General features: G+C 46.5%; 1 protein-coding gene across 2 annotated transcripts in view; it reads left to right on the forward strand.

Annotated features, from left to right (window-relative positions):
* The window catches only part of WNT7B (Wnt family member 7B), a 91,856-nt gene that overhangs the window by 4,835 nt on the left and 67,233 nt on the right, over window positions 1-19,788 (forward strand). The window contains exon 1 of one of the 2 annotated variants that reach the window (XM_041485954.1): window positions 1,776-2,188. The exons of the other annotated variant lie outside the window; for it this stretch is intronic. Coding sequence (XP_041341888.1) covers window positions 2,106-2,188 — 83 coding nt within the window. The 5' untranslated portion in view covers window positions 1,776-2,105. Of the gene's footprint in view, window positions 1-1,775; window positions 2,189-19,788 lie in introns of those variants that run through there. 2 annotated transcript variants of the gene reach the window in all.

Here is a 19,788-nt window from a genome sequence, read left to right on the forward strand (position 1 = left end):
CCCCCCCCCCCCCCCCAGGCACGTCTTTAAAAGCAGACGCACATTTAAAACACCTATCCGAAGCGGAACAAATGCTAGAAAGAAAACATTCAAAGTGGCTACTCGTTCTCCTGGTCTCACGTTCAGCAGAGTTGCCCCAGCCACATGTCTAGCAGGGAAAAGGGCACTGAGGAGATACGCATCTCTAACTCTTTCGCTATATATAGACTTGCATGCACACTTACAGAAGTATAAATACGTCCATTTTATAATCTTAAATAATTATAAATAAGACGGTTCTGGGATGTAAATAATCGTTGAAAGGCTTAAGCTTCCGTCTCTTGTTAATCGACATCAGCGTTTCTCGAAAGGACACTGACTGCCCCAACGTCCGTGCTGAACTTGCAGACGAAAGTGGTTAAAGCAACCAAACCCCGAGAAGATTTTTATCGCATATTGAGAGGCATACAACGTTTTTGCACCAGTTCTGGAATTCCCAGTCCATCTGAGGGCGTATTTCGTTGTGTCGCTGCGACAGCTGCACCCCTGTTCTGGGACTGGTTAACTGGAGGGGATGTTACCAGGCAGAGCTCTTAGCCAAGACATCTTCTTCGGTCAATTGGCAATTAACCTGAGACGAACATTTACAGACCGAGCACACTTCGGAGCCTGGTTCTTGTTCGTTTCAGCTGCATTTCCGTTTAAGTGTCTTCGGTGGCCGTTTATTTTTCGGGGTGCCTTTTCAACCCCCAGCCCCGTATCTGCAGCGCACGTATTTCACCATCGCTCTCAGCACTTCCGAAATAAAGGACAGACACCTAACAATGCAGAGGAAGAGCGACTGTCTCCTGCAAGCCTGGGGCTGCTCAGGGCTCAGGGCTCAGGCCCGCCGGAGCGGGAAGGGTCGGGCATCTCTTTGCCGTGGGGCGCGGCGGTGCCAAGGGGCAGGAGTCGCCCGGCTCAGGGGGAAGGCGGAGGAGAGGCAACAAACCTGCCGGGAAACGCCTCTTCGGACTCGCATCTTCTCGGAAACGAGAGAAGAAGAGGAAAGAGCGGAGACGAAAGCTCTTTCTGCGGGGGTGGCGAGAGGTGTGGGGAGCCGGGAGTCGCCGGCAGCCGCCCCCCGCTCGCTCCCTACAGCGGCTGTTCCACGCTAGTCCTTTCCCTTCGCTGCTCTCTCGCGAAACCCAATCTCGCCAGGAAGCTACGAGTGTGCATGTCTTTATTTCTCACTCAGTAAGGCTATGACTACATGTATGTTCCTTTTTTCTTGACCTTGCTCCTGAAATCGAAGCCTAATTTTTAATATCGGGGGGACAACAACAGCCAAACCCCCGCCGAGGCTGGAGGGAAGGCGGAACGCTTCGGTGGAACCGGGACACCGGCCACAATAAAGCAATTAGCCGAGAGTGGGGTTGGAAGCTGCCAGCTCGTTGAGCTTCTCCTGGGGCGAGCTAAGGGTGCCACAGCAGAACAGGGAACTCTCAGCCCACCGAGCGCTGGTGGGGGGGAGTTAAAAATGCCCCACGGACTGAGAAATGAGCGCTTGCCGGGCGAGGTGTACGGAGGGGGATCAGTCAGGGAGCACGGATTCATTGCAGCCCGGGCTAGATCAGTGTCTTTCCATTGTCATCCTCCCCCTAAAAAAAAAAAAAAAAAAAGGGAGAGGGAGAGAAAAAAGTAGGCGGATTGCAGTGCCTGACTGCCCAATGGCAGCCCCGGCCTCAGGAGAGTTACAGAGAGAGAGGGAGAGAGAGAGAGAGGCACTTTCTGCCATCCAAATCCCTTAAACCATCCTCATTCCGACGCGAGAACCCACTGTAACAACTTCCAACCACTGAGACATGACAGGCAGGAGCCCAGAGGCAGCAGCAGCAGCGAGAGCAGCAACAGCAGCAGCACACACTCTGCACAGGGAGCAGCATTAGCACCAGGGGAATACTACACACAACAATACAAACAAACAAACAAACAAACAGACAAAGCCCCCCCAAGCCCAAGGGACTGGATTCCAACTCAGATTCAAGCCACAGCTGACACCAAAAAGGGTGGGGAATTACGACCGGGGGGGGGCCAGAAAGGAATAACCAAGGAAGCGAACTCAAGAGTGTAAACGGGATTCAGCCATGATCCTTTTTTCATCTCGCAGTGTGTTACTCTCAGTGTATTACCCTCAGATTTTCCTCATCCTTACCAGTGGGAGTTACCTGTAAGTGATCCAGATTTTTTTTTTTTTTTTTCCAAATACTGTTTGCAATGCCCCCGCTAGCAGCTACCTAGGGGCAATGCGCAGAGCGAGCAGAGGGAGCCGGGAGAAGCCAGCACGGGCGGCAGCTCCGTGCGGTGCGTGGTGGTGAGGATGGTGGTGGTGGTGGCGGCGGAGGCGGAGGAGATGCTGTGCTGGTGGCGGTGCTGGCGCTGCTGGTCGGACCCCGCCGGGGGAAGGGACGCACCGCCAGGTAACTCCCGGGGCTGCCCCGCCGGCGAGGCCGGGGCCCGGCGTGCCCGCAGCGGGGGCGGCGCACCTGGGAGGGCGGCGGGGCAACGGGACGCGGAGCGGCCGGCGTCTCCCCTGGGGACTCCGACCCCGACTCCTCCTCCTGCCAAACCGGAGATGGGCATCGCTTCGCGCCCGTCGGGGGAAGGCTGTTTGCGTGCGGAGGTCCCGGGGAGAGCGGGGCTGCCGCAGCCGGGCGAGCGCCCAGCCCGGGCCGCCCGCGGAGAGTCCCCGCCGCCGAGGCGCTCGCCGGCCGGCTGCTTTCGCTCCGGAGGGATCTCCAGTCCCGCAGTTAGAGCTGGCTCCAGGACTTTTTCCTTGTGAGGAAGGGGGTGGAGGTAGGGGTGGGGGAAATGAGAGTCGGTGGGTGGGACTGCGAGGAATTTCGGTCTCTTTTTTTAATATCTATATCTGTATCTATCGTTGCGGTGGATAAGAAGCGGCTGGGCTAGTCCGTGAGGGCTGCGGAAAGAGTGTCCGCCGTCGTTCTCCTGCAGGTCCCCCGGCGGGTCTCTGTGCCCGCCGGCCGCGCGTTAGGGTGGCGGGGGCGGTGGGCCGGGGTCCCCGCGCCGGCAGTGCGGGAGCCGGGCCCGTCCGGGACCGCAGCCGGGGTCCGGAGGGGCTGCCGGTGTCCTGTCAAGGGCTGCTGTTCTCCTGCACTCCGGAGGAGACCTGCCCGCGCCGCGGGGCAGCCGTGCGGAGAGGAGGGCGCTGCGGCGGCAGGTACCCGGCGGAGGGAGCCGCTTTAAAACCGGGGAGCCTTCCCCTCCCTTGAGCATCCCCCCAGCTCCGGGGCAAGAGTCTCCGTGCCGGAACGCGGGGGTCGGGCCCGGGGGAGCTCTGGGGCGGTTCGGAGCCTGCCCAGGCTGCCGGGGCTGCGGCAGAGGGGTTCACCCCTCTCCGTGATGGGGAGCCCCGTCTCGGCATCCCCGGCCCCTCGTTTATCTCGCCTGCCGGGACCGGACGGATTTCCCTACCCTCCTACCCCCAAGCCGACCTCAGGTTTTTGTGCCCCGACGGATGCGAATTTGTGGTCCTATCACTGAACTGTACGTGGATTTATATATATTTGTTTTTTTTTTTTTTTTCTCTGTATGCGCGCACAGGAGCACATGCACATGAACAAGCACGTGTGCGTGTGTTCCTCCGTGTGTGTGTCCGTCTGTTTGCTGTGGGCTATGGAAAATACATATCCCACTGCTATGGTAGAAAAGTAGGAATAAACACGCCCATAAAAAGAAACGAAAAGCCTATTTCTACATTCTTAATTCTTAATGAAATGCACATGTCTTGGCCACCGATTTTTAAAAGCGCTTAGATTTATGGAAGCACGTTAGATTAATTCAACCAGAGCTGCCTGTTTCTGTTCACGGGAGGGATATGTCTGCTGCGTAGGTGACCGATAGCTTGTAAAAAAGCTTGCCGTGCTATCTTTGGTTGGTTGGGGTTTTTTTGTGGTTATTATTTTTTTTATACAGGAGGAAGGAGTCGTAATAAATAAATAAATACACCCTTTTAATATAAGCGTAGCCATATTTTTCTCAAAACCGTAGGAAATTACTATCCTACAAAGCTTTCCTTCTATAAATAGTTCAAATCTTAAAACAAAAGTTTGCAACCGCACACCAGATGCTGGGATGCTGGCGGTTTCCCTTGCTGTGTGACATAATTATAAGGTCCGAAAGCAAAAGCTATAGAAGTATAATAATAATACTAAGGCGACTGCTGAGGGGAAATACAAGGGAAGCAATGCCTGCTTTATTTAAAGCCAACTGCTTGCGGATCTTTTGAGCACTGCTCCGCGACAATGAGAAGTTGTGGTGGATAAATAATGCTCTCTCGCCTTTCCCTGGGCCGTCCCCAGTTCATCCCCTCCGCGGCAGGTCACTCGGAGCTGGACCCGCGGAGCTGGAGCCGAGCTGGCTATTGCAGCCCAGCAGAGCAGAAGCGAAAGGGATCAGGAGGTGAAACCCAACAAAGCGGAGCCCCAAAGCGACGCCCACCTCCCTCCATCCATCACTCCGCAGGGACGGAGCCGGCTGCTTTCCCGGCGAGAAAGCAGCGCGCACGGGGCCGCTGGGGACAGGGTGTTCGCGACCCGAACTACCCCCCCCCCCCCACCCTCCCCGCTTCTCCTCCGTGCCACCCCCGGCACCAGCCCCCCGCCACACTTGCTCCTTTTCCACTGTGTCCCCCCCCATCCCTCCCAGAGAGCAGGGGCAGCGGCGGGAGAGCCGGGCGGGCTGCGCCTCGCTCTCCATAGGAAGTGAAAAGAAAGAGGAGTTATTTCAGTGCTTAATGGAGAGTAGCCTACTGAACTTGTGGTGTTTGTCTGGTGGGTAAATATACTTCTCTGGCTTACTAATGGTAGCTTTTGAAGATTAAAGCATAGTAGAGTTTGTTGGAGCATTATCTGCTGGTGTCTGTTTCTGCTACTCTCGCTCTCCGGAGGGGAGGATGCTTCCCAAGCTGCTATTTAGTGAGCTCTCAGGGACTGTCAATGGTTATATTAATTTCCCCCGAGATCTCTATCATCTTTTGGCTATGGGAACGACTCCTTGGCTTCTGCATTGCTGCTCCTTCAGGGACAGAGTGGGTGAGTTTCAGCGGGCAAGCAAATGGAGTGCAGGGTGTCGGTGCTCAGCCTCTCTTGGTGCAGGGAATGCAGGCCGGGGGAGATGGGATGCTGTCCTGTTATTCTGTGAGAAAACCTGTCAAGCAAAAATCCCATCAGATTTTTCTGAATGGAAAATACAATGGTGAAATGAAATGAAATGGGCACCACACCTCAGTGTTTTTTGTGCAATAGCTGGGAAGAAAGTTAAATTATGGTCAACTACATCCAAAATTAATTTAAATAAATTTATAATATTGATTTCTATATTGTAGCGTGTGCTATCTGATAAAGTAATCTTCTTCAGTGTGCTTGCCTGGTAACCTTTGGCCTGCTGAGGCACTGTGAACATTTTTACAACCAGAAGAAATTAGTGTCTGCCTCTCTGAAAAAGAAAACTGACTGTGGCTCTAATAGCTGATGCATTTTAATTTTAATATTTTGTTAATCCAATGAAATATTTAAAGTATAAATCTGCCATTAAATAATATCAGTGTAATTAGCATAAATGTCTAAATGCCAGGATTATGCAGAACACTGGCACTGCTTCTTGCAGTGCATGTGAGAGCGTGCATGTGTCTGTACACATACACATATTCAGCTGCTTCTAAAGAAGATGGTGCTCGTTGGTTTTCCATTGGTGCACCCCTTTCACTGTTCATCTTATTTAGCACAGGATGCATTCACCAGCAACAGGAGAGTCAGTTCTGAAGAAGCTTATTTGGGGATTATCTGCTGGCACATAGATACAGTTAATTCAGTTATTTGCTGTAAAGTGATTTGGAATTACTCTTAAGAGAGTGCGTGCATGTATAGTAATAGCAGCACAAATGTTCAAAGCAGATACATTTTCTAATATCATAGCACAGCAAATAATTTATACTGGTGAGTAGGTATCACTGCTTGGTTAGGAAATGTAGAGGAAGAAAAATCCTCTGCTTGTTTTGCATTTGTTCTGCTGGTGCTTCCACATCCTTACAATTCCATAACCTTAACAACAGGGCTTCTCAACATTTGTGGGAAGGAGATTAGAAGGAATGTAGATTGTTCATATGCCTACAGAAAAGTGGTCATGCCTAATCCATAAAGACTGGGACTCCTGAAGAGAGTCCCTGGAGTTTGCTTCTTAATCCATCAGTGCTGGAGGGAGCTGCAGAGGCAGAGAACAACCTGGCTGCTCTATGAGGCAGAGCCTTCAAGGGGATAGTGGGCACAGCTTCACCAGCAATGCCAACCAGCCTGACTGATGCTCCCACTTTAGCTGGTGCAGCCAGAGCCACACAGGTTGGCCCACTCTTCCTGTCCTGGTTAGATCAGGGCAGGATCAACCTCTGTGTTTAAGCTGGCTCTTATGGGGCTGGGATTATCTCTGGCTCAGTCACCGAGCTACAGTGTAAATCCATCATTTCCCCACTTTTGCACCTTGTTAATTTTAAAACTGAGACTTTAGGGGAAGCTTGCTCTCTCAGCCTTTAGTTATGCAGTGTGCAATGCCCAAGGAGAGCTCTGCTGTTATATTCTCCTTTTACGTGGTACTGTAATAATGATTCTCTATAAGAGGATTTAAGATATGTTCTCTTATAGACAGAACAGGTCAATCTTCGAGGAGTATAAAGTATTTTCAGGCTCATCTAAAGCTAATGCTTTTGCTCAGCAGAAAAGAGAAAGATAAAGGATATTTTTTATGCTGGACTGCCATAAGCTTGGCTTACTGGCTTGACACAGGAAATTTCCATGTATTGAAGCAGCTACACAAAGATGGGAGAATGATTGTGATATGTTTTCTTGGTAGCTCTAGGAGGTAAAGTCCAGCATTTCACTGTGAGACCCAGAATAAAATTCCCTGTCTAAAATCAGAGAGCTCTGGTAAATCTGGGACTGGCCACTCCCCTCCCATCAAGGTCTAGATCAAGCCCTGAAGTCCTGAATGTCCTTGAATCCAAATGCATTTGGATGAAGGCAACTGTCTCAATACTTTTCAACAATCAGGTTCCAGGAATTAGATGTTGAGTACACCTTGACATTAAAAAAAAAAAAAAAAAATTACTTTAGAATTTATAAGGAAAGGTGGCAGCAGCCAGAATGTGTAGGATGACAGCATGGAATTACTACATATGTTATATTACTAACATAAAATAAAAAGTGGGTAAAAAGCAATATGAAATATTCATATGAATAGGTAAGGATGAGTACAGATGTGTTTGCATATTAAACACCCAACAAGGCTAATCCCTCAGAAGAGAGTCTTTCAAAGAAGATGCTAAAGAGCTAAACAAAATGACCAGCAATTATGCAGTTAGACTGACAAACACCTTTTTTGCAATGGGAAAAGAACCATGTGTACCTGGCAATGTGGCTTGCTGAGGGTAGAGTGGTTGCATATGCTTTGTCAGTGCACAGGACTGTGTAATTGGGGCTGAAATGCAGTGAGAGAGCCTCCTGATCCCAAAATGTAGTTTAACCTTCTAGTCCTCCCAAGTTACCCCAAACAACAAAAACCTAGTACAAGCTGTAGATCAAAGGAGTTCTACAGATGTGCTGACACTATGAGTTACAGAATTGGTTAATGTTGCAAGCCCAGTTTCTTCAGCCCACAACTTTTGCATGTTGTTCTACCCTCAGTGGACTCTCACCAGTGCCTTTCATGGCTGCTGGCAAAGCATGTCTACCTGTTAATTACCTGACAGATGAATTTTTGCAATCAAGGTTCACCTGTTGGTTTGGCTCTTCTCACAATTTTTGCCCTTTCCCCCTTGCATCTCTCCAACCTACCCCAGGTATGTAACTTTCACAGTATTACAGTAAAACTCTCTATGGCAGTGTTCTGTGAGAACCAGACAGGCCTCTCTCTGTGAGAACCATGACAGAAAAGCAAAATCTCCATGACTTTTTTGTTCTGGAATTGTGCCATGCACATGGGAACACCCTATCAATGAGCTGAAGAAACTTGTCACCAAAAGCTTCAGGTTTACAAGCCCAGAATTATGTAAGAGGATAAGAAAGTCCAGGAATGTAGGCACAGGAGTACTCTGGAAGAAAAGCCAAGGCAGGCATGTTTCTGGAGAATGTCTTCCAGTGTTTTAAGGACTCTCCTCCTTTGCTGTCCCTTCAATCCTCCCCCAAATGTAGAAAGATCTATTTTCTCTCCATTGTGGATATCTGCATAGGACTTGCTGTTAACTTCTTGCTAAGACAATTCCTATGTATTTGCATTTGCTACAACACATACCTAAGGAACACTGCAAATTCTGCATTAGCAAAAATGGAAAGAAATTCTAGATACAGAGACTTAAATATTTGACCAGTAGGTTTTTCTGTCCGTATGCATTTCTATGACTTCTCCCTTCTGTTACTGCCAAGATGTTTTTAGGACAAACCTTTAGATAACATGCTGAGTTGTTTTTTCTATGCTTTCCTCTTGGGCTTTCTTTCTAGAAAGCAGTTTTCTGGATGGAGCTGAAAGTTTGCTGCCTTATTCAGTTCTAGTAGAGTATGGGCAGTTTTACTGAAGTTAAGATAGTTAAGGCCAAATAGTTGCTCTCATCATAAAAACATCTTTCTTCCACTAGGATCTGATAATAAGATGATTATCACCTACTAATTATTTTTCAGCAAATCATACCTTCTCTAGGAAGTCTCAAGACAGAGTAAATCAGAGAGTGATTGTATTTTTCTTTTCTGGAAATAATTTTAATAGCGCATACAGTTTGTACCCATATCACTGTTACAGTTTTGAACATTTATTTTTGTTTCAGCCTATGCTTGTGGATCAAATTTCCCGTAAAAAAAGGAAAGGATAAACTTCATGCTTATGCAAAAATCCCACTTAATCATCATGGTGACAGTCTTTGTTCCAGCTCTTTGTCCAAGGTCAGATTTCATCCTGAGTTCCTAATAAGGAGAAAAAAGACATCCAGTGGTATAGCAAGTGTGCAAGTGAGGGAAGAAGTGAGGGTTAGGAGTTTGATAGGTGGCAGAAGAATTTCCCCTGTGTAGTGGCACCAAGTCCACTGGTCCCTGCGTGTCCCAAAGGTTTTATCTGAAGCAGAGCCACACTGTTACTAGGCAGTGACTACTTTCAAAGCTGATGGAACTCTGTGGACTTTACTGGCAGATTTGTGATGCAAAAAGTAATGCTGGTGAGTTGGGTCTCCACCAGCATGTACTTGGAACGCACAACAAAGGCATTCAAAATAATTTCCTTCTGGATGGCCATCACTGTGTAGAATTTTGGGAAGCTCTTACCTTTGTCTTTTAATATTAGTAGGAGGCCATGCCAGACAAATCCCAAAATCAGTTCCATGGGCTACTGAAAGAATTATGGCCTTTGGAATCAGCAAGACCAGACATAAATCCAAAACCTTATTTAATTTTTTGAGGGTAGAAATAAGTCAAAAGACTTGAAGCATTTACTATTGCATGTGAAGTATTGCAGAGAAGCCCAAAGCTAGAAGTAAGCATAAGGCAGAAAGATATAAACCACTCTCTGCATGCAAGGAGAACATGGGAAATGTTTTGACTTGTATCCAATTAAAAATTTTAAAGTGCTGGAATACTGGGACTGGATATAATATACACCTTACTAGTCTGGTTGAAGTGAGACATAATTATCAAATGTGACTACTATTTAATAATAATTTCTTTCATCAGGGATTGTAAGTGAATTAATCCTACCAGTATTCAAGTGAATTGGGCAAGGATCATTTCCCTCACTGCTGGGGTGGAATGAGCAGTTGCTGTGCAGCACCCAGCAGGGCTGTATGGACGTGCAGGACCAGCACCAGACCTGACATTCCTGGCAGCAAGGCAGGAAAGCGTCTGAAAAAGCCCAAGCACATCTCGGATTGATCTGGACCCTGGCCAGGGCCAGTCCCTCTAAATACTGCACTTTTTGGTGGGTTTCACTCTGTGGTGAAGATAGGAATGGTCTGAGAGTGGGCTGATGTCTGAGGTGCTGAATAGCAGTATTGTGACTTCTGCCTGCCTCAGTTTCCCACAGCTTTAATAGGGCAATAACAGCACTGGCAAGGCTTGAAAGTAGGGGAGGGGCAGGAGAGCAAGAGCTGCCACAGCACTTTGGAAAGAGAAAATGCAGCGTAAGTGCTGCGTCATTACTTTCAGTGACTCTCCTTCTGACCACAAGCACAAAGACGATGCGATTGCACTCATCATTGCTTCAGCACGGCGTCACCATCGCCCTCTTCACCACCGTGCCCAGCATGGCCTTGGGGAGAGCTCAGGGGAAAGGGCTGCTCACCAAAGTCATGAGCATCACTTCTGACAGTGCCTTCTCCTTCTGTGGGAGCCAGACAGCCACTCTGGGCAGCGTGGAGCAAGTCCTGGCCTCGGAGAGCTGCTGGCCTTGGGACACGAGGCGGCTGCCGGAGCGTTGGGCAGCAGACAGGACATGGTTAAGGGAGTGCTCAGGGGAATGGCTGCATCTCTCATGACTCCTCTGGCTGCTCGCCAGGGAGCCATGTGACTCCTTGGTCAAAAGAGTCCTCTCAACCATGAGACACTTTTTTCCCCCCTCTGGTTGTACCTTTTCTTTTCTGAAGTTAAAAGAAAACAAAACGTACCCACAAAACTTTCCACATTAAAGTTATATTGTAGTCTGATGACTCAGGGTGAGAAATTCAAGGGGAATGAAGAGGAAGGGAAACATTCCTGAATCAGATCTGTTGTGCTGGGCCTTAAAGAAGAAGATGATTTTGCTGGTTGGAGAACAGCTCTGCTGCAGCACAGTGAGCAAGAAGTAAAGGATGGGACTTAAATCCCTTCCCTGCTGCTGTGGACTACTGCTAAATCTCTCAGGGTAACTTCAAACCCAGTGGACTTTGATGCTATCAAGAGGGCTGAGGGTGGAAGCACAAATAAATATGGCTTCTGATTCACAGTGAATTCCTTTTTCTCCACTCCCATGGCCTAAAGGGTATACCAACTAGCTTTACAGTTTTTGGTTAGCTTTTTTCCATTGGCACTGCCCACAATAATTAGATTGGCACATCTCTAGTAGACTCCCTGGAGTCTTTTGTTCCTCTTCCTACTCTGTCTCTGGGGAGCTCTGCCTGGGGTAGGTGCTTCTGAGGGGAGGGATGGGGTCAGGTTATTGTTGTTAATGTCACTCTGGTTATGTTGTAAAAGATGTATCAAAGAGGAAGTTCTTGCACTATGACCTAAAGGTCATCAGACTCTGGATTAGGCTAATCTCTAAAAATTTGTCCCCTAGACAGATCCTTTCGACCGAGAGTAATTTACCTCTAGGCACAGAGCTTTGTTATGTACTTTGTGATCTCCATTGTTCCAGAGAAGCTCTGCAGCTGGGGCAGAGGTTTGTTCTGTCTTCTCTTGCTGGGCCATGATCCTCTAATTGTTGTGTTGAGGTTAGGCTTCACACCTTGAGCTAAGGATGAAAGAGAGCAGGGGAGATGAGAAGGCCTGGCATGCAGAGGTGACGTGTGTGGCATAGCCTCACCTGGACACTGACTTTGAAGTCAGAGTGCTGCATCCCTGGCCAGAGCACTTTGGAAGTGTGCATCTCACTGTGGCTTTGTGCTCTCTTTGGAGAAAAAGGGCAAAACATTTTGAAAATTGCCAGCCAAGAAGTTTTCCAGGCTTGTCCGTCTCTTTGGGACTCTTGTAGGCTGCTCTGAGTGGTTGCAAAAGCTGTGGATGGAGAGTTGCAATTTCAGGGATGTCCATTAACCAGTAACACAGAATGCAAGCTGTGCCAAGGGTGTGGAGGTGCAGGACAGGATTCAGAAACAGCAGCTTGTTCCTTTGTTTGTAACCCCCAAATGCAGACATGCTTCTGAGCAGAGCCAAGGTGTAAATACTCACTTCTTGGTGTAAATACTCACTTTTAAGGAATGCACTTAAAACAAGCATGTGTGCCTGGCCCTGTATGCTCCTCTCTTTTCCCCACCCCAGTTATGCAGTGTGCCAAAGCCAGTTCCTCAGCAACAAGACTTGGCAGGTGGCACCAGATGAGATAATTGTGCCCCTGGGACATTAGGAGTCATGAGGTGCAGCCAGGTGCTCCTGATCCTTCCATGGGTGTGATTTTCTGTCGTAACCACACCCTCAAGTGTTGTCCTGCTGCAATTTGGAAATTTGTTCAGTTTGGGCCAAGTACTTCTGTTAGGGTGCTCTTCACACCTAACGTCTGTTGGCATGGAGAAACGTGGGGATGCCCAGGGCCAGGAGATGCACTAGGCTGAGGGGTGTTCCTCCAACGAACAGGGAAGAGATCCCACTTGTCACCACTTTGAAATCTTCTTATGTCCAAATCTGGACCTTCCCTTCCTGAAGAGGCAGTAATCTGAGCATTGATTCAGGTGCAAATAATGAAATTGCTCCCTTGCACAAGATGTTGTTCCATTTTGTGTGCAACAGATGAGGAACCTTTTAAGAGTTTGCCACTTTTGCTTCCTGGGATTTCCATTTTGCAAGAAGGTTTTTTAAATCTTAGACATATGAGGGCCACACAGCAGGACAGATCAAATGACAGTTCCTTTTTGTAATTTGAAAATGCCTTGCTGTCCCAGGCTGGCTTGCCTTGCTGCCCTACTCCTGGTGTGGAAGCTAGAGGTTGAATCAGTCACAGCTTCTTATCAAAGACTTGGTGTAGCAAAGTCCAACAGAAAATGAAGTGCTCTGGCTATCATGGAGGTGAACAGGAAAGGGGGGGCCTCCAATGAGTTGCATGTTCATTCTCTGTGTCTTTCCTCAGGCAGAGCTGTCATTGCTTGCCATGTTTGCTGCAGTGCTGTAGGAGGCAAGAAATGAGACAGCCAAGAAGTGGCTTGAAGAGCTGCCAAGTCTTGCTCCAACTTTGGGGAAGCCTTTCCTGACAGTGCACAGAAAAGTTCTTCCAGCATCGTCTGCTTGACCTGCAGGCAGGGGAGGGTGGCTCTGTGCCTTCACGCAGGGAAGCACGTGAAAGGCTTGTGCTATTTGCCCTTCTCACAGCCATCTGGGTACTGCCTGGAGTTGAAGTTTAGACTTTGGTTCCACACAAACATTGCCCGAATAACTTCAGGATTTAGGTCACCGTATTTTGTTAGGAGAGTGCTGTTTTTGGAAAGAGAGACTCATGCCTTTTACCTCTCTGAAACTGAAAACCTCTTTCAGCACTAATCAAAGTCCCGCTTCTCTTTGTTATGCCCAGATAGGATTTTTTGAGGTGTATCAGATCTTTCTTTACATGATAGTTGCCATTGTGTTCCTAATTAGAAATCATCTTTAGCTTTCTGACAATAGCTGGCACAGATTATGTACACTCTAAGACATCTTGTGATATAATTAAAGCGTTGACTGAAAACATAGCACAGCAAAATGAATGTTTCTTGAAGCAGAGCCACTTTACAGGTTGGTTGTGTGCGTTTTGCTAAATGCAGCCCAGACACAACTACCCTGACTTGGATGAATTCCCCAGAAATTGGCACCTTATTTTTTGAGAAAAAAAGTCTTGAAATTCTCTCAGTTTCTGGCTCCTTTTAAAATTAAACAGATGTATATGAATATACTGCTAGTGAAGGGTGCCTGAATCACAGCCCTGGAAAATGAATTCCTCTTCTTACCCACAAAACCAGGACAGCACAAGCAGAGGGTGTGTGAGCTTCCCCACTCCACCCCATCCTCATGTCTCATCCATGACCTAGAGGGGCAACCTCTAGCTAGGCATAAGCGGGTGGCTCAGTCTCTGTACTTATTTAATCCTTGGCCAACCTGCCAAGGCTGCCAAAGAGGGTGCCAATTGTGGTGGTGGTTTCTGTGATGTGGAGAGTCATCCACTGGGAACTGGATTAAGACCATCAACTCGTTTCAAATACTCTAGGCCACAAAGCTTCTGCCAACCAATAACCATTTTTTTGGTCACTACCGACTTGGGTCATGTTTGGATCAGCGATGAAAGGCTCCATATCCCAATACCAAGCCCCTGAGCCATACGGTTTCCCGAAATAATTTTTTTAAAGAAGGAAAACATTATTTTTTGTCCTAGATTCTACTTTGATCTGCTGATTTTTAGTGTGCGTATTGGCACTTTAAGATACATAATTTTCATTACTTGATTGTAGGGGGCTCAGATGATGGGAAGTATTTTGGAAGATGACAGGTGGCAGACCCATGTGGTGTGATCTGAAATAAGCTCTCAGAGATAGTGATTACACACTGGCACCCCGGCTTACATTATATTTTGACCTAAGATTGATTTCACACCTTGGAATTTATCTCATAATCCCTCAGGAGAAAAATTGCCATTAAAATTGAAGATCAGATTCTCTGTTGCTCTTATTCTTTCAGAGATACCTAGTTGTGTGTCAGATCTGGTATCATTTCCAGCAGCTGTTTATATTGTCAGTGGCCCCTGGTGGTCTCTGTGCATGCCCTTTAGCACTCCGAGTTGTTGGGAGGTGATTTATTTCTAAGAGATAAAGACTAAATCTTTTTGCTCAAATTGCATGGCACAGCAGGGCACAGAAATGGAGAGGAGTTCCAGCTTAACCCCCAAACCCCCAAACCATAAGTTCTTTTCAGCACACCTAAGAGAGGAATTAGGGCCAGCTGAAATAGTTTTGTTGGCAATAAATGATATTACTTCCTGGGGCTATAGCTCTTGCCCAGAAGAGACCCAGCCCCAGGGAACTCTGAAGGTGAGCAGCATGTTTTCAGCATGCCAAATGAAATATTCTGGCCTTTCTCAGGTAATATATAACCATGCAGTGTTGCCACCATCTCTCCCTTGAGCTGAAGCAGTTCCTGAAGGGTAACTGGTTTTGTTTTTTTGGGGGTAATTTACATGAGGGCACTACTTTGATTGCTTTAGTTCCTTGGAACAGTGAGTCACCTGTCTCTTCCCTATTACACATGGAAGTGACGTGTGCTGGGATAACAAAGGAGTGACTGTTAAGATGATAGAGAATTCTGAGCAAAATCCATTTGCAGCTATGGATGTTCAGAAGCAACAAACAGAGGAAAAAATGGTATTTATTGATGGTTCTGTGAGGCTGTGGTAGAACCTCCTTTCTTGCACACAGGTGAAATGTCAGAGGCATCTTACCTGTGGTTTGTTAGCCTTGGACTGTGAAGCATGTTGGATTTCCTTTTATTTTGTTAAAAATAAAGTGAAAATATTTTATTTTATGTATCCATCTGTTGTGAAAAGTTATCCCTGTTAAGAGAAATAGAGGAAGATAAAGAGTATTGAAGAAATTGTGCTTGAAAGATTATATGTAGCCATATAGATACACAGAGAAATAATAATTATTTAATTTTTTTTTTCAATAAGTGTGTCTCTTCTCTTTTAGAAATTTCTCTGCTTATTTGGAGCCCTTTATTTTTAATTTGTCTTTCCAGAGTAGAAGCTTCCCTTTTAGTGACAACTGAGGCTTAAGTTCATGGAGAGCTGGAAGCATACAGGCTTTGGAGAGTTTGTAGTTACATCACATATTTAAACAGACCATGTCACACATGTAGAAAACAGGATATACAGAGTGCCCAGCACCCTTGTATGTTCCCTGAGTACAAAGGGATTCTAAGACATGCTTAACTCTTTCCTGAAACAAGCTCTAAATTTGAGTGGCGTCTCAATTTTACTTTTCCCCTTCCAAACCCATGAAAAGAGAACTGAAAGTGTACTTTGTCAGAGAAATCTCAGTTTGGGATGCACAAGTTTATTTAAGTAAGTCAGATTTTTCCTTTCAGCTTGTTGGCTGTGAATGAGGACCAAGCTTACCATCCTAGGAGTTTTGAGATGAGAGATGATGAGGAGTGATGGTGGCATGGGAGGGACAGCCAGGAAAGGGCTTGTTCCCCAGGGAGAAGAGAATGGAGAGAAGGGTGGGGTGGAAAAACCCATCTGGAAGGAGACTAGCAACTGAAAGGAAGAAAGTAAGAAGTCCATGAAGCCTGGAAAAGGTGGATCTGGAGGATGAAAGAGGCTTTAGGATAGCTGCCAGAGAGGGAGCCAGTTCTTGGGAGGTTCAGCATTTAGCTAAACCATTGCTCAACCTGTCCTGTTGGTCCAAGTCATGACCCCATCAGCTGGTCTGAAATTTAATCACCTGACAGCAGCTTTTTTGCCCCTCAGCATGGGGCTCATATCCTGGAAGCAGAATGCAAGTGGGGCATTAGGAAGCATGCTCAGGAGGTGTGAGCAGAGTGGCTCAGGAAACCAATCTCAGCCCAGAGCCACTGTCTGTGCTGCTGCGGCTTGTTTGTCCTCAGGCAGGATGTGCCTGACCAGTGCTGGCCAGGGAGAGAGCACAGAGTGCAGGTCACAGCTGGCTAGTTTCAGCTAGCAGAGCAGGATCCCCTTTTTGAGGGGAGAGTACAGGAGAGGGAATGTAAAAGAGGTAAGAGACAAAGCACAGTTTACATCAATAATTTGGTATTTGAAGAAGATTTTCTGCACAGCTGCTCCACATAAATTGTGCTCAGTTCTACAGCTGCAGGATTTTGGGGTCTCTGATGAGGCTGTTGAATTGTCCTAAGGACAGTTTTGCAATTTAACATTCGAGAAACATAAGGCCTTTACATGGGTGCACTTCTAAACTTAGAGATTCAGAAATGCTCTAATACTGATGGTCAAAAGAGATGTGGAATACGGGCTGTCTTTACAGGTTTTAATGTGTGGGCATGGGGTAAAAATACTGTTTGGCCTGAGAGTCTACAACTGCGGTGTGTGCTGGGAACACACGGTATTGCAAATCTTTGGTGTGACACTGGTGTGTGAGGTGGAACTCACACAGTCACTGCCAAGTGGGTGCTCAGCTCTGCCATCCTCTAGAGCATGAATCAATTTCAAAAGCCGCTTTCAGGGAGTATAGCATTGCTTGTGTGCAGCCAAACCATAAGGGATTTTTTTCCCCCCCCAAATTAAATTCAGCTCTTTCCTTGCCATCTTTAGAACTATTTTCAATATTTCAGCTGACTGGGATCCAGTTTTTAAAATATATATATAGGAGCCTTTGCTTGGCACAGAATAGAGACCTTGGATTTTATAGCATTCATGCACTACAAGGGTCAAGTTTATAACTTTGTGAAGTGTTTTTGGAATATGTATTTTTTATATGAAACTAAATTCAGAACAATTCATATTTCACATCTCTCTTCTGTGTTGTTTTCTTCATGGATACAAATATTTATAAAAATTTGTAAGGTATAGGAAGACTCCAGAGAAGGTCTGACTGAGTGGTTTTGAGTTATTCTTTTTTAGTTTTTCTTGGAGTCCTCTTTTCAAAGTTACACACTATTTTAGTTGAAATTGGTGCCTCATCCATACATATATGATTTTGGTGTGTGTCCAAGCCTGATTCTCAGGGTTTCACTCAGCAGTTTTCACCAAGGGCATGTATGTGTATACCTGAGACCAGGCAATTCTAACAAAGGTGGCTGTTGTATCTCACCCTTCTCAGTAACTCAAACTCCTTGAGATGAAGATTGGTATCTGAAGTAAGCTATCTTACCAAGGCTTGTCTCAGTGTAGCTATGCCATTTCAGTCTTTCAATACAGCTGGAAAGCTATATTTTCTTTTTCTCCCTCTCCTCTCTTCCCTCTGTTGTTTTTTCTAAAATAAAATGCTTAAGGAAGGAACTGATAGAGAAACACATGAAACTCAAAGGAGGCTCAGAAACCACCTATGATTCCCTTTGGTGTATCCTTCTATTTGGAATAAACCTCAAGCCACTCACTTTCCCGAAGATGTGAACCCCAAAATACACTTCCCAGGGACCAGGAAGCACCTGGCAAATACCTGGAGAGAGACTTACTCCCATGTTCAGCAACACATGCAGGCACACACGTGCAGTTGCCCAGGCAAAGGAGTAAATGCTGGCTCCAGTGTTTCCAAGTTGAGAACACATATCTGGGAAAGCATAGGTTATTATAACTCTGGACAGCAAACCACAAAGGCATTCAAAGAATCACCACCACAACATTTTGCAGAATATTATTACAACTGTCACTAGGAGTTCTCTCAGAAATCTGGAAATTGCAAAGGACAAAAATTTAACCACTGAGGAGCAGGGAATTCTCAAAAATTGTCTGGCAGTATGCTGGCATGTTTGATCAGACAGAAAGGTGCTCGACTTTGCTGCTAATGATCCTGGAGAGTAAAGAGGGAAAGTAATGTCAGAATGATACTCATGTGCCCCTCTTCCTTCAAGATCCTAATGCATTATCCTTAGTGTTTTCATGTCTGCTTGCTCTCCTCTATATTGCACCACCTCTGAAGCTGGACTAGCTCCAAGGACTCACTTAAATACTCTTCAAAATCTCACATCTCATTAGAGCTTTGGAAACAAGTTTGAGTTTTAAGAGATAGAAAGTAAACAGAGCTGTTCTCATACAACTTGCGCCAGCAAAATACGTCACATCAAGATTGCATTTAAATTATATCTGGGTGGGCATGACCTCTTGTCTGTTAAAAGCCTTGTTTTGTGCTTTTGTATATTCTGATAAGATGCATGGCATTTTGTGTTGCTCCAAATTTTGATTTTACAATATGAATCCTTTCCCCTTATTTCCTTGATGCAAGAGGCTATCAGAAGAGAAGTGGGGATTTGGACACAAAGATCTGAAAGCTGGCACTTTTGAAACTTGGGAAGTTTGCACAGGAAGGGGTTTTGGTAGTTTGAGTCCTTGGGATATCTTTTAGACAGGAGGTGGAGCAGGGCTGTATGCAAAGATGCAGAGCTTGAATTCCTTCATTCCCACATCAGCAATGACTGAAGAATCTTCTTCATGCTGCATCCTTTTTAGATGGTACTTCAACCCAAAGTGGACCATGAGCATGTTGCCTAAAAGCTTTTGGTTGCATTACTAGGAGTGAAATGATTAAGCACACGAATCACCATTTCTGCCAGATTTCAGGAAAAGCAGATTTGTGGCATGAACAAGCCAGCTGATGTTTTTCTTGGACTTAAGGTTTCAGGCTCCTTGTGGAGTCCAAGAGAAACGGGGCTGCAGCTCCAGCAGTGAGTGAGGACCTGTTCATGTGGCTGGCCCTGGTTCCTGTCTGTGGGAGAGCCTGCCAGCATGTGTGCAAAATGCTGCTGGGGGTGTGCAGCTGCTGGCAGCAAAGCCTTGTTCCCTCTGTCATCGTGTGTTCCAGGGATGGTTTTCTTGGAGCCCCACACATGGCACAAGGAGACCTGTGGGTGCTCCTGTTTGCTGGGATGGGATTGCTGCACCCGGAGCAATTCTCTTCCTGCCTTCTGTGTTCTCCTGTGATGCTCTGTGCAGAAAAAGGGTTTATCCTGGAAATACCTGAGAGAGCTGTGAAACCTTATTTTTACTGCTGGTCATGCTCCCTCCCTCCAAAGCCAGGTGTCTCTAATGCTGGCAGTTCAGGTTCTTGTCTGTAACACAGTGCTGGCACTGCGGAGGTGGGAAAGTGCCCAGTTGTGCAAAATCCTTTTGGCTGGCACTGCTCTGATGACTTGGCATTTGGTGAAGATCTGGAAATTGATGTTCAGCTTCAGTTTGACAGGACAAGAGGACATCAGCTTAAGCTGTCCCAGGGGAGGTTCAGGTTAGAAGTCAGGAAGAACTTCTTCATGCAAAGGGTTATAGACATTTACTGCCTAGAGAGGTGGTGGAGTCCCCATCCCTGGAGGTGTCCAAGGAACACTTTGGTTGATATGGTAGGAATTAGTAACAGGTTGGACTTGATGATCTGGGAGGTTTTTCACA

Source organism: Pyrgilauda ruficollis, unplaced genomic scaffold, assembly GCF_017590135.1.
Source record: "Pyrgilauda ruficollis isolate IOZ18807 unplaced genomic scaffold, ASM1759013v1 scaffold73, whole genome shotgun sequence".
NCBI classification, from domain to species: domain Eukaryota; kingdom Metazoa; phylum Chordata; class Aves; order Passeriformes; family Passeridae; genus Pyrgilauda; species Pyrgilauda ruficollis.